At 44.4% G+C, this 15,464-nt stretch overlaps 1 protein-coding gene across 1 annotated transcript in view; it reads right to left on the reverse strand.

Moving 5' to 3' along the window:
* Positions 1 to 15,464, reverse strand: part of LOC138268010 (disintegrin and metalloproteinase domain-containing protein 10-like) — a 148,243-nt gene that overhangs the window by 61,732 nt on the left and 71,047 nt on the right. The window contains exons 11-14 of the mRNA XM_069217318.1: positions 13,957 to 14,101; positions 12,578 to 12,761; positions 11,523 to 11,622; positions 8,358 to 8,578 (exon numbers count right to left, since the gene is read on the reverse strand). Of these exons, the coding sequence (XP_069073419.1) occupies positions 8,358 to 8,578; positions 11,523 to 11,622; positions 12,578 to 12,761; positions 13,957 to 14,101 (650 nt within the window). The remainder of the gene's footprint in view (positions 1 to 8,357; positions 8,579 to 11,522; positions 11,623 to 12,577; positions 12,762 to 13,956; positions 14,102 to 15,464) is intronic.

Consider the following 15,464-nt stretch of genomic DNA (forward strand, 5'->3'; position numbering starts at 1 on the left):
CCACACAAGTGAGGTATCATTTTTATCGGGAGACGTGGGGGAACGCTGGGTGGAAGGAAATTTGTGGCTCCTCTCAGATTCCAGAACTTTCTGCCACAGAAATGTGAGAAACATGTGTTTTTTTAGCCAAATTTTGAGGTTTGCAAAGGATTCTGGGTAACAGAACCTGGTCCGAGCCACACAAGTCACCCCTCCTTGGATTCCCCTAGGTCTCTAGTTTTCAGAAATGCACAGGTTTGGTAGGTTTCCCTAGGTGGCGGCTGAGCTAGAGGCCAAAATCTACAGGTAGTCACTTTGCTAAAAACAGCTCTGTTTTCTGTGATATGTCCATGTTGTGTTTTGGGGCATATCCTGTCGCGGGCGCTAGGCCTACCCACACAAGTGAGGTATCATTTTTATCGGGAGACGTGGGGGAACGCTGGGTGGAAGGAAATTTGTGGCTCCTCTAAGATTCCAGAACTTTCTGCCACAGAAATGTGAGGAACATGTGTTTTTTTAGCCAAATTTTGAGGTTTGCAAAGGATTCTGGGTAACAGAACCTGGTCCGAGCCACACAAGTCACCCCTCCTTGGATTCCCCTAGGTCTCTAGTTTTCAGAAATGCACAGGTTTGGTAGGTTTCCCTAGGTGGCGGCTGAGCTAGAGGCCAAAATCTACAGGTAGTCACTTTGCTAAAAACAGCTCTGTTTTCTGTGATATGTCCACGTTGTGTTTTGGGGCATATCCTGTCGCGGGCGCTAGGCCTACCCACACAAGTGAGGTATCATTTTTATCGGGAGACGTGGGGGAACGCTGGGTGGAAGGAAATTTGTGGCTCCTCTCAGATTCCAGAACTTTCTGCCACAGAAATGTGAGGAACATGTGTTTTTTTAGCCAAATTTTGAGGTTTGCAAAGGATTCTGGGTAACAGAACCTGGTCCGAACCACACAAGTCACCCCTCCTTGGATTCCCCTAGGTCTCTAGTTTTCAGAAATGCACAGGTTTGGTAGGTTTCCCTAGGTGGCGGCTGAGCTAGAGGCCAAAATCTACAGGTAGTCACTTTGCTGAAAACAGCTCTGTTTTCTGTGATATGTCCACGTTGTGTTTTGGGGCATATCCTGTCGCGGGCGCTAGGCCTACCCACACAAGTGAGGTATCATTTTTATCGGGAGACGTGGGGGAACGCTGGGTGGAAGGAAATTTGTGGCTCCTCTCAGATTCCAGAACTTTCTGCCACAGAAATGTGAGGAACATGTGTTTTTTTAGCCAAATTTTGAGGTTTGCAAAGGATTCTGGGTAACAGAACCTGGTCCGAGCCACACAAGTCACCCCTCCTTGGATTCCCCTAGGTCTCTAGTTTTCAGAAATGCACAGGTTTGGTAGGTTTCCCTAGGTGGCGGCTGAGCTAGAGGCCAAAATCTACAGGTAGTCACTTTGCTGAAAACAGCTCTGTTTTCTGTGATGTGTCCACGTTGTGTTTTGGGGCATATCGTGTCGCGGGTGCTAGGCCTACCCACACAAGTGAGGTATCATTTTTATCGGGAGACATGGGGGAACGCTGGGTGGAAGGAAATTTGTGGCTCCTCTCAGATTCCAGAACTTTCTGCCACAGAAATGTGAGGAACATGTGTTTTTTTAGCCAAATTTTGAGGTTTGCAAAGGATTCTGGGTAACAGAACCTGGTCCGAGCCACACAAGTCACCCCTCCTTGGATTCCCCATGGTCTCTAGTTTTCAGAAATGCACAGGATTGGTAGGTTTCCCTAGGTGGCGGCTGAGCTAGAGGCCAAAATCTACAGGTAGTCACTTTGCTAAAAACAGCTCTGTTTTCTGTGATATGTCCACGTTGTGTATTGGGGCATATCCTGTCGCGGTTGCTAGGCCTACCCACACAAGTGAGGTATCATTTTTATCGGGAGACGTGGGGGAACGCTGGGTGGAAGGAAATTTGTGGCTCCTCTCAGATTCCAGAACTTTCTGCCACAGAAATGTGAGGAACATGTGTTTTTTTAGCCAAATTTTGAGGTTTGCAAAGGATTCTGGGTAACAGAACCTGGTCCGAGCCACACAAGTCACCCCTCTTTGGATTCCCCATGGTCTCTAGTTTTCAGAAATGCACAGGTTTGGTAGGTTTCCCTAGGTGGCGGCTGAGCTAGAGGCCAAAATCTACAGGTAGTCACTTTGCTAAAAACAGCTCTGTTTTCTGTGATATGTCCACGTTGTGTTTTGGGGCATATCCTGTCGCGGGTGCTAGGCCTACCCACACAAGTGAGGTCTCATTTTTATCGGGAGACGTGAGGGAACGCTGGGTGGAAGGAAATTTGTGGCTCCTCTCAGATTCCAGAACTTTCTGCCACAGAAATGTGAGGAACATGTGTTTTTTTAGCCAAATTTTGAGGTTTGCAAAGGATTCTGGGTAACAGAACCTGGTCCGAGCCACACAAGTCACCCCTCCTTGGATTCCCCTAGGTCTCTAGTTTTCAGAAATGCATAGGTTTGGTAGGTTTCCCTAGGTGGCGGCTGAGCTAGAGGCCAAAATCTACAGGTAGTCACTTTGCTAAAAACAGCTCTGTTTTCTGTGATATGTCCACGTTGTGTTTTGGGGCATATCCTGTCGCGGGCGCTAGGCCTACCCACACAAGTGAGGTATCATTTTTATCGGGAGACGTGGGGGAACGCTGGGTGGAAGGAAATTTGTGGCTCCTCTAAGATTCCAGAACTTTCTGCCACAGAAATGTGAGGAACATGTGTTTTTTAAGCCAAATTTTGAGGTTTGCAAAGGATTCTGGGTAACAGAACCTGATCCGAGCCACACAAGTCACCCCTCCTTGGATTCCCCTAGGTCTCTAGTTTTCAGAAATGCATAGGTTTGGTAGGTTTCCCTAGGTGGCGGCTGAGCTAGAGGCCAAAATCTACAGGTAGTCACTTTGCTAAAAACAGCTCTGTTTTCTGTGATATGTCCACGTTGTGTTTTGGGGCATGTCCTGTTGCGGGCGCTAGGCCTACCCACACAAGTGAGGTATCATTTTTATCGGGAGACGTGGGGGAACGCTGGGTGGAAGGAAATTTGTGGCTCCTCTCAGATTCCAGAACTTTCTGCCACAGAAATGAGAGGAACATGTGTTTTTTTAGCCAAATTTTGAGGTTTGCAAAGGATTCTGGGTAACAGAACCTGGTCCGAGCCACACAAGTCACCCCTCCTTGGATTCCCCTAGGTCTCTAGTTTTCAGAAATGCACAGGTTTGGTAGGTTTCCCTAGGTGGCGGCTGAGCTAGAGGCCAAAATCTACAGGTAGTCACTTTGCTGAAAACAGCTCTGTTTTCTGTGATGTGTCCACGTTGTGTTTTGGGGCATATCCTGTCGCGGGTGCTAGGCCTACCCACACAAGTGAGGTATCATTTTTATCGGGAGACGTGGGGGAACGCTGGGTGGAAGGAAATTTGTGGCTCCTCTCAGATTCCAGAACTTTCTGCCACAGAAATGTGAGGAACATGTGTTTTTTTAGCCAAATTTTGAGGTTTGCAAAGGATTCTGGGTAACAGAACCTGGTCCGAGCCACACAAGTCACCCCTCCTTGGATTCCCCATGGTCTCTAGTTTTCAGAAATGCACAGGTTTGGTAGGTTTCCCTAGGTGGCGGCTGAGCTAGAGGCCAAAATCTACAGGTAGTCACTTTGCTAAAAACAGCTCTGTTTTCTGTGATATGTCCACGTTGTGTTTTGGGGCATATCCTGTCGCGGGTGCTAGGCCTACCCACACAAGTGAGGTATCATTTTTATCGGGAGACGTGGGGGAACGCTGGGTGGAAGGAAATTTGTGGCTCCTCTCAGATTCCAGAACTTTCTGCCACAGAAATGTGAGGAACATGTGTTTTTTTAGCCAAATTTTGAGGTTTGCAAAGGATTCTGGGTAACAGAACCTGGTCCGAGCCACACAAGTCACCCCTCCTTGGATTCCCCTAGGTCTCTAGTTTTCAGAAATGCATAGGTTTGGTAGGTTTCCCTAGGTGGCGGCTGAGCTAGAGGCCAAAATCTACAGGTAGTCACTTTGCTAAAAACAGCTCTGTTTTCTGTGATATGTCCACGTTGTGTTTTGGGGCATATCCTGTCGCGGGCGCTAGGCCTACCCACACAAGTGAGGTATCATTTTTATCGGGAGACGTGGGGGAACGCTGGGTGGAAGGAAATTTGTGGCTCCTCTCAGATTCCAGAACTTTCTGCCACAGAAATGTGAGGAACATGTGTTTTTTTAGCCAAATTTTGAGGTTTGCAAAGGATTCTGGGTAACAGAACCTGGTCCGAGCCACACAAGTCACCCCTCCTTGGATTCCCCTAGGTCTCTAGTTTTCAGAAATGTATAGGTTTGGTAGGTTTCCCTAGGTGGCGGCTGAGCTAGAGGCCAAAATCTACAGGTAGTCACTTTGCTAAAAACAGCTCTGTTTTCTGTGATATGTCCACGTTGAGTTTTGGGGCATATCCTGTCGCGGGCGCTAGGCCTACCCACACAAGTGAGGTATCATTTTTATCGGGAGACGTGGGGGAACGCTGGGTGGAAGGAAATTTGTGGCTCCTCTCAGATTCCAGAACTTTCTGCCACAGAAATGTGAGGAACATGTGTTTTTTTAGCCAAATTTTGAGGTTTGCAAAGGATTCTGGGTAACAGAATCTGGTCCGAGCCCCGCAAGTCACCCCTCCTTGGATTCCCCTAGGTCTCTAGTTTTCAGAAATGCACAGGTTTGGTAGGTTTCCCTAGGTGGCGGCTGAGCTAGAGGCCAAAATCTACAGGTAGTCACTTTGCTAAAAACAGCTCTGTTTTCTGTGATATGTCCACGTTGTGTTTTGGGGCATATCCTGTCGCGGGCGCTAGGCCTACCCACACAAGTGAGGTATCATTTTTATCGGGAGACGTGGGGGGAACGCTGGGTGGAAGGAAATTTGTGGCTCCTCTCAGATTCCAGAACTTTCTGCCACAGAAATATGAGGAACATGTGTTTTTTTAGCCAAATTTTGAGGTTTGCAAAGGATTCTGGGTAACCGAACCTGGTCCAAGTCACCCCTCCTTGGATTCCCCTAGGTCTCTAGTTTTCAGAAATGCACAGGTTTGGTAGGTTTCCCTAGGTGGCGGCTGAGCTAGAGGCCAAAATCTACAGGTAGTCACTTTGCTAAAAACAGCTCTGTTTTCTGTGATGTGTCCACGTTGTGTTTTGGGGCATATCCTGTCGCGGGCGCTAGGCCTACCCACACAAGTGAGGTATCATTTTTATCGGGAGACGTGGGGGAATGCTGGGTGGAAGGAAATTTGTGGCTCCTCTCAGATTCCAGAACTTTCTGCCACAGAAATGTGAGGAACATGTGTTTTTTTAGCCAAATTTTGAGGTTTGCAATGGATTCTGGGTAACAGAACCTGGTCCGAGCCACACAAGTCACCCCTCCTTGGATTCCCCTAGGTCTCTAGTTTTCAGAAATGCACAGGTTTAGTAGGTTTCCCTAGGTGGCGGCTGAGCTAGAGGCCAAAATCTACAGGTAGTCACTTTGCTAAAAACAGCTCTGTTTTCTGTGATGTGTCCACGTTGTGTTTTGGGGCATATCCTGTCGCGGGCGCTAGGCCTACCCACACAAGTGAGGTATCATTTTTATCGGGAGACTTGGGGGAACATAGAATAGCAAAACAAGTGTTATTGCCCCTTGTCTTTCTCTACATTTATTCCTTCCAAATATAGGGGTGTGTGTAAAAAAGACATCTATTTGAGAAATTCCCTGTAATTCACGTGCTACTATGGTCACCCCGGAATTCACAGATGTGCAAATAACCACTGCTCCTCAACACCTTATCTTGTGCCCTTTTTGGAAATGCAAAGGTTTTCTTGATAGCTATTTTTTACTCCTTATATTTCAGCAAATGAATTACTGTATACCCGGTATAGAATGAAAACGCACTGCAGGGTGCAGCTCATTTATTGGCTCTGGGTTCCTCGGGTTCTTGATGAACCTACAAACCCTATATATCCCCGCAACCAGAAGAGTCCAGCAGACGTAACGGTATATTGCTTTCGATAATCTGACATTGCAGGGAAAAGTTCCAGAGTAAAAAGTAGAGAAAAATTGATGTTTTTTTCACCTCAATTTCAATATTTTTCTTTTTCAGCTGTTATTTTCTGTAGGAAACCCTTGTAGGATCTACACAAATGACCCCTTGCTGAATTCAGAATTTTGTCTACTTTTCAGAAATGTTTAGGTTTCTGGGATCCAGCATTGGTTTCATGACCATTCCTGTCACTGACTGGAAGGAGGCTGAAAGCACAAAAAATTGCACAAATGGGGTATGCCCCAGTAAAATGCCACAATTGTGTTGAAAAATTGGGTTTTCTGATTCAAGTCGGCCTGTTCCTGAAAGCTGGGAAGCTGCTGAGTTTAGCACCGCAAACCCTTTGTTGATGCCATTTTCAGGGGAACAACCACAAGCCTTCTTTTGCAGCCCCTTTTTCCAATTTTTTTGAAAAAAACGAAATTTTCACTGTATTTTGGCCAATTTCTTGGCCTCCTTCAGGGGAACCCACAAAGTCTGGGTACCTTTAGAATCCCTAGGATGTTGGAAAAAAAGGACGCAAATTTGGCTTGGTTAGCTTATGTGGACAAAAAGTTATGAGGGCCTAAGCGCGAACTGCCCCAAATAGGCAAAAAAAGGCCTGGCACAGGAAGGGGAAAAGGCCTGGCAGCGAAGGGGTTAAAGTCTTACACGACTGGCATTGGTCCCCAGCGAAATTACATAGGACTGGACTCCTCCCACAGGAGAACTGCTGGGGATGCCACTCTGGGATGCTGTGAGCTCCACCCTGGCTGAAATAATGTCACTTCCGTCACCATTCACCCCTGCCATTATACTTCTGCAAGACACGACCTCTCTATCAGACCTCTCTAGACCACACAAGAGACTGTTGCATACAGCGCTAGCCACTGCAAAAATATGCATACTCTGACACTGGCAGTCAGAGACCCCTCCAACTCCGGAGGAATAGATCTTAGCCATGACCCGCACTGCCACACACAAAAGAATCATCTACAACTTACAAGATCAAGCTCAAATATTCATGCAGGTGTGGGCTCCCTTCCTTACAAGGGGGCAATAGTGCCCCACCCGGAACCACCACTCCTCCCACCCCCTCCCCCCTCTTCTCACCCTCATCCACCCTCCCCCTCTCCCTCCCCTTCCTTACCTTCGCTCTTGTATCTCTCTTTCTTTCTGTGTTCTCTTTCTCTCTCTCCCCTCGCTTCCCTTCTCTCCTCTTTTCCTTCATTCCTTCTTATCTCTTTTTCTCCTTTCTCTACTGTACTTTCCTCTCTTTCTCTCTCTTTCTCTCTTTCTCCCCCCTATCTTTCTTTTCTCCCACATTCCCTTCTAAAAATCACTAGAGATTACAAACCGCCCCTCAGCAACACCCTAAACAGACCTTCGCTACAGACCTCTACCCCCGCTTTGTTAGAAAGACACCCGGTCTCCGCTGAAATTGGCCACCAGGTTGAAAAGAGTCACAAGCCCCACTATTCGCGTTGCAACACCCCCCCTTGGTAATTGGAAACCTTGGGACACATCACTACCACAACACTGCGTTCTTTACAGGGTGAAACTTCCCTGTCCCCTTGTTTGAGCAGGTACAATCCACCCTTTACCCTTATCTCCATCTCCTTTAATCCCCTACTCGCTTAATACATGTTAGAATAGAACAGTAACTCAGGTTTTTCGAAGTACAAACAACAATTTACTAGTGTCTTATATGCTCTCCATCTTCTCTAATTTTCTAATATCTCTGATGCGTAATTATCTCTAAATGCCAGGACCTTGATCCCAACTGACCTTGTACCATATTGTGTTATGACCAATAAATTTTTTTTTAAAAAGGTACATATATTAGGGATTTATAAGGGGGCATCAGTATGCCAATTGTTGGGTGTGCAAAGTCCTAGGCAACCTAATTTAGAGGGAGAGAGTACAATCACTGAGCTCCTGATTAGCAGGATCGCAGTGAAAACAGTCTAAGCACACTGATAGCAGGCAAAAAGGGGGTAACCATGCCAAAAAGGAGTACTATTTTATTAAGAGGATACCTGAGGGTCTTTCGGCCAATAAGAAATGAGGACACGAGAAGTGACCGTAGGCAATGGGCAATATTAAGTGATAAAAGATGGTTGTCAGCAAGTTTAGGAATTATTGTGAGGCTGCATAATTGGAAAAGATATTTTAGTGCAAGCAATAGAAAGCTTTGATATATTGCCTTCTTGGCCTTTTTTATTACTTTGAGGCTTTAAAACATCTGAAAAGAGCTTGACTGAAACCTTGATTGTCTGCAAATTTAGCATTACAGTTAGTCTATGGAGTCACTTACTTTCATCCACGATGCAATATCTTCAGTCTCGATGAAGCTCAGGAATGAATTCTTTAGTCTAGCAATTGGCCCATCTGCGTCCACGAGACGGCACATGTGGAATTTATCGCAGTAGCCTTGCCTGTCTCCACAAGGCGAACCAGGTGGTAGGAATATCTGAACGCCATTGAAGTAACGTGATAGTGCTGAGGAGGATGTGCTGGTGCATGTTTTGGTATTTCCTATCAATAGAGAACAGATCATAATTTGGTTGATTAAAATAAGTTATTAGTATGCGTTGTGTACATAACTCATTTTTTAAAAAAATATCTTCTTTACGATATGACATTGAGGTCAACTATCCTCCATTTATTTCAGATGTATGTTAAGTGGTGAGAGTGAGGATTCCGGTTTGAAGATGGTAAAGGTGTCTAATCTCAATTATTTCTAGAACACTTGGGCCCATATTTATACTGTTTGACACTGAACTGCACTAATGCAGTTCAGCATCAAAAAGTTTACTGCCAGCTAGCGCCATACCTAGACGCCGGCCGGGTGTTATATTTATCGTATGATGCTAGCCGGCGGTTAGGCCGGCTAGCCTCATAGAAACGGACGCTAGCCTGGTGGGGGAGGCGTAGGGGGAACAGGGGGTTTAGCGTCAGAGGATGACGCTAGTACAGGCAGAGGCAAAAAAATGCCTTTGCCCACACTAGCGTCATTGTTTGACGTTAAAACCCCATGGACATGACTTCTGTCTCAGTTAAGACAGGAGCCATGCCCCCCAGCCCAATATCCATGCCCAAGAGACTTATGTCCCCTGGGCATGGCCATTGGGCACAGTGCCATGTAGGAGGGCCCACATTAGGCCCTCGTCGCACTTAAAAAAAAAAGAATAGTTACCTCTACTTACCTGGGATGGGGTCCCCCCATCCTTAGGTGTCTTCCTGGTGTGGGTGGGGGTGCCCCTGGGGCCAGGGAAGGGCCCTGTGGGCTCCTTCCATGGTCTCTGACCGTGGAAATAGGCCCACAGGTCCCCTGCCGTGACCCAGGTGTTAAATAATGGCGCTAAGCAAGCTTAGCGCCATTATTTAAGGCCCCCATCCCCCTGTGCATGATGTTAGCTTGGGGGGATAAATATGGCGCAAGGGCCATACTGCCATTTTCCCGGCAGAAACGCCTAGCTTGCATCTCATTTATTCAAGGTAGGTTTTCACATCCAGAAAATGTCGTTAACTCCATAACTTTGGCGCTAGACGTTAAAATGTTAATTCAGCGCAAACAGAGTATAAATATGGGCCTTGGTACCTCCAAACAGATAGCACTGTTACTGCACATGTCTGGATGCTTCTCATCGTGTTCTGATTAGTTGATGATCTTCTTTAGCTAGAGTGCTGGGTATAATAGGCTCATTTCCCTGCCAAATATTATTATAGTAGGCTGAAGAAGTCTTGAATAATGTGCAAACGAGTGGGCTGTGGAATCCCAAATAATTATCTGTGGTGCCAAGCTGAAGGGACAAACAAGTTTTCATTAAAGTGGTGCCTTAAATGTTCATTTTCACAGATGCTTTGAAGACCAACCTTGAACCAGGGAAAATCTGCCCCACCCCACACCATCAGCGGATGTGCAGATGCCTAACTGGTTTCATTCCAACTTCCTATCCCAGTTACTGAAAGGAGCCAGGAAGTTCATCTTACCTAAGCCTCTCCATCCTTATCCTGTCATCAAGGAGGGACCACAGGAACTCACCATGTAACCTACTGAACTATGTCTGATTTAATTCTGAACCCAGAGACCTACAGTAAAAGAATCCTACTTATGTCCTCCACCTGCAAAGTGTGTTCAGTTGACTGAAAGTTGCCCGCTGCACTTGACATCCAATATTCTGCAAGTATATTCATTTTAAAGTCCACGACCCCAGACAGGATTTCTGCTGGTCAAGATTTGCAACGAAATATAGTTGTCAAACAACAGTGAATGTGTGCCACCTGTTAGAGAAATAAGGGCCATATGTACGAACACATTTTCCCATAGACACAAAATGGGTAAAACCCTTTGCTACCTCTGGCCCCAAGTTCTCTCAACTTCTTCATACTGGCCGTACCTTACAGCCCAAGCTTTATTCACTGACTCACAGTAAATAAGGGTGAAAAACCTGTAAAAACTACTTAACCATTTCATGTAAGAACAGTTACTACCCTGCGTGCTGAACACCTTTATTCCTGGATTAACAAACTAAGAAAGATTTTAACCAACACTAGGAAATTCCTGTTTTCATGGTTTATTTGTTGTGAAATGTATTACATTTTTCTAATGTTTTACAAGCCAGTAAAAATCTGCAGTTATCAGAGTTTACACGGTTTTGCATTGTAAACAAATCTTGGTAAACAGAGTTTTTCCGGTGCTCACAGAACATTTTGTTCATATTGGTCTTCAAACATAAAGTGCGTAATTTAATTCCTCACTGCCAAAACAAGAGAGATACAATATATACAAAGGTTTACCTTCTCACCCTCCCTTAATTTGACCCGGTTCTGCCTTCGTGTTCACCTTTATTTCTCCCTATTTCTCTTCCTTTGCCTCTGGGTCACTTTTACTTTCTTTCCATCTGCTTTTGTCCTTTCATGGAACTTCCCCTTATGTCTCCCACTTTCAACATTGCCTTGTTTCGCAGCACGCCATCTGCGCTTTACTGAGGAACAATCTGTCAAGAATGCGCATGTCTGGGAATACGTTTGAACATTTCTCTTGTGGGGCATCATGGGAGTATCCATAAGATAAAAGGGTTTTGAGATTGATGAGAGATGCCCAAAGGCGCCCATTCCCTTTTGTGAATGAATTATCACTCCGGCCCAGAAGTGGGTAAAGTTTTTCATTGTTTGCAACTGTATTTCAGTCGCAAAACACTGATACATCACATAGTGATACACACTTTGAAAGGGATGACTATAACATGCCCCCTTCCAGATTCGGAGTGAGAACCCTAAGTCATTTTTTGGAGTTGCTAGAAGTTTATCGCAAACACCATATCAAATGGCATGCAACTATTAAAATGCCTAGTATCTGCCCATAAATCATCAGTTACTCCATTATTATAAAAGAAGGAGCAAATAATTGAGACATGGATTCCCTACCTCTGGCACTAAGCACGAAAAATATAAGGATTCAAGACATGTCTCTCACCTGGAAGCTGGCAGCAGAGATGGCACTTGTCATACATTGAGCTGCTTTCACAGTCACACTTTTCCAAGCCATACTTGCTGCACAGGGAATAAAGACACATCTATTGAAAAGAGAGAGCATTCCTCACATTAGTTGTATGTGTGCCCAGTGAACTATCATGATACAGTAGAGCACATACAGCCGCTTGCCTATGACGTCACAATCTAAGAAGAGGCGACACATATATTTATCGACTCTGGTACGGCCAGAGTGCATGCTCCAAAAAAGACATATCCTTGCATTAGTCTACATCAGTTATAGAATGTATAAAAATCAAGGCAGCAGAAAAACCCACAACATAATAACAACAACCCTAAATCCATCTATAACCTTAAAGCTATCACAAGGTCACAAATAAAAGTAAGTCACAGTTCGAAGCCAAAAAGCACTCAGCCCTGTCCACTCCACTGCACCCCAAATTCAATCCCCTGCCATAAAGCTATACCTCATTCAGAAAAGCAGCACAATCGGACAGAACATACAAGTCACCAACACCCTCACTGAAAAACATGCCTTCCTATAGTTTTACTCTGTCATGATAACAAGACTACTTTGGCAGCAACCACTGACACAGAAGGGCTAAACCAGCAATTCCCACAGACAAGTAAGGCAGACTATATGTAAGAAAGACAAAAGAGAGCATCGTTCAGAGGTGGTGCTCTTTTAATATTTCACAAAGTTTTGAGTGGCCAAGAAAGTCATAATCGTAAGTCTCAAATTATACTATGTCACACATGAGTAGCTCAAGCAGGTTGTATTTAATTGCATTCTGGGACTTGTAGTCCTTCATTTAGAGTGATAAAACAAAATGAGGAACACCTGAATACAACTGAGAAAATGAAGACTGGTTAAACCTTTGTTCACACTGTGATGCAAGTGAGCTGGTGAAAAAGTGACCAGCTCACTGATCCTCTCGCACCAGTACTAGGACATGCATTCAATACAGGGATAAGAACTGACACCCTGGGGTGAGAATTGAAGGTTTCCTGAAAATCTAAGATGTCTAGTGTACTCACCCCATTCATGCATATCTTTGTTCCCAGGTGGCATTCAGTGTAATTTCCTTTTGGAGGCGGCTTTGAGCATTTTGCATCCGCTCCAGTGCAGAAGCTCTCATAGGTGCACTCTCCCTCTTTTTGGCATAGCTCTCCACGAGCAATGTAGGAGCACTGATGGTTGCAGCATAAACCTTGGCTGGGACTACAGGAAGGAAAAAATATGTTGATTATTTCGATTGAATGGCCATTATCAAATTTACAAAGATGATTGAAGGATCACAGTAATTCATTTGGCACCATTCAAGATTTTATGACCAGAGATGGACTTGCCTACATGTAAATGGGAAGACCTAGGAATGTACAGTAATCGATCTCAGCAGCGTCCGCGCATAAGGAAAGTGAGTCATAGGTCGGACCAGTGCAACTGGCAGTCCATTGGCCAAGCCAGTCACATCTAGGCCTGTGCCTCTCAGTCAGCAGAAGGGTGAGAACAGTGATGCACAGATGTCAGGTTGGTGCCTTTGTAAGCTGGTTGAACTGAGGCACACACCATCACAGGGCTTAGGTCCTTGTCCCTGAAACTTAGTAGTTTAAAGTTTACAACAAAGGAGGATAAATGCACAGACCAATGTTTTTTGGAGGTCCACGAGTGCTCAAATAATTAAATAACACAGACAGATTAATAAAGGGCATAGAAATAAAGGAGCAAAATGTAAAACTGAAAAGTTTAAAAAGTTCTGTAAATGTAAAGAAAATCGACACTGGAGGCTAAAAATGAAGGTGGTATCCTCAGATTGATTCTTGGGAGCAGTGCAAGTGCATCAAACTGAATAAAGTATGGGCGATGAGTGGCCTCAGTTGTATTTAGAAAAACTCCAAACTTCCCATTAAAATAAATATTTGGATTTTTAAATCTTTGTTTGTGAATTAAATAAAACATGTGTTTGCTTTATGAATGATTGTGTCTGTATTTGGCTGTATTGTTTTGCCATTCAAGCACTGAAATTGTTCAGGCTGGGGTCCCAGCTACCAGAATGACTCAGTGGGGTCCACGGATTCCACTAATGATTAAACCAGTGGTTTACGTGGAAATATAGAAGTGCAGGTACTCTCTATTGAGAATACCTATGTGGTCCTGAGACCTGCCAGTACTCATTCATTGTAATGTATTGCAACAGTGCTGAGAAGTGCAGGTACTCTCCCCTTCAAATTAAAGAAGTGCAGTAGTATTGTGATCATTCAGGGAATAGGACTAATGAATGGCCACATTGTTCATATGTGTAAAGTGTGGCTTATGTAGCTATGGGTCTAGCTACTAAATCAGAGACTTTCATATGTGAATTTATGCTAAACATAATACCTTCTTATTTGAATATCATAAGCAGTTCATGCCTTACCTGCAACTCTTTCCAGGCCGCAATTTGCACTCAGATCCAGTGACATCATTCGCACCGAAGCAGCAAGGATCAGAGGTACTGCTTCCTACATCACACTCTTCACCTTCTTCCACAATCCTGTTTCCACAAATTGGCCGGTCGCTTTCTAAAATAAGGGGACAATCTTAATACACCACAATGATCTCATAAAAAAAGAGTGAATCGCCATAAGGCCATCACACTATAGAGCAGTGATACTCAAAGTACAGCCCGGGGGCCGCATGCGGCCCTCCTGACATTTACATGCGGCCCCAAGGTCAACAGCAGCACTGTGCTGCTGTTTATTCGACTCAGCACTGGCACTAAAAATTATTGAATAAATGGACAAGTATTTATTTGGAGTCGAATTGAAGTTAAAGAAAGGAGTAACTAGGATGTTCTGGAACTCTTAATTTTAAAAACGCCTTCATTATTAAAGACATCTTGCAGCAAACATATAAAAGTATGATCTGTGTTAAATTCAAACAGTGCGTTTAAATAACCTGCAGAACCATTTCACCTCAGTACATATTATATCAGTGCATTAAGAAGTATTTTTTAAAGTGATAGTTTTCAAAAATGAATTTAGAAACTTTCATCCCCTTCCATCCTAAACACCCTGACAACAATGTGAACTGTGAACTAAAAGGCAAGCCAGTTGTTATGTGAACTCTTTGGGAGAGATAGGTTTCTATAAACCATGAACAACATTATAGTTTATTAAATCAGACACAGAAGGTTTTATACAGCATACATCCTGAAGACCCATTTCAAGGTTCCTATATGTGTGATGAAGAAAAAGGAAAAAAAGAGGTAAAGTGAAATAAAACAGTTGCCTAAGATCACACAATATGGTTAAGTAGAGAAGCCAGGATTTATACCCAAGTTTCTGGATTCACATTAGGCAATTCAGACCCTAGATGTATATGCTTCACTTCCCCTATACACACTTTACCACTACCCCTCCCGGCCCTACCCCCAGCCCTCCAACCCCCACAATGCTGGCAGCAATGCGGCCCTTGGTCACATCATAGACCAAATATTGCGGCCCCTGGGAAAATATTTGTGAGTACCCATGCTATAGAGCAATGGGGCATGTGTACCTGTGGAAAACACCTGTGACTTTTTAGTATTTTGTTTTTGCAAAGTTAAGGATGTAGGAAAGGGCGATTATGGTGGTCTGGCATTTTCTGAAGAAGTTAGGGAGTGGCACAATTCTGTTGTAATATCATGTACAAAATTATTGTCCTATAGAAATATCTTAGCCAGAATATCGACTATCACAATACCATAACAGCAAATATGTACAGGTAAATACAGATGCACTATTCGCAACTTCAAATGTATGTAGCTCAAAGATATATGTATAGCTTTCTATACAGACTGTCGCTAATGCCGGGTCCATATGCCTTAGAGTGGTGCGTGAAAGCCGGAGCGGCATCCGGCACATAAACTGTACTGTACAAAAACGTTCTCTCTCAGAGTTGCAT

Source organism: Pleurodeles waltl, chromosome 12, assembly GCF_031143425.1.
Source record: "Pleurodeles waltl isolate 20211129_DDA chromosome 12, aPleWal1.hap1.20221129, whole genome shotgun sequence".
In the NCBI taxonomy this organism is placed as follows: Eukaryota; Metazoa; Chordata; class Amphibia; order Caudata; family Salamandridae; genus Pleurodeles; species Pleurodeles waltl.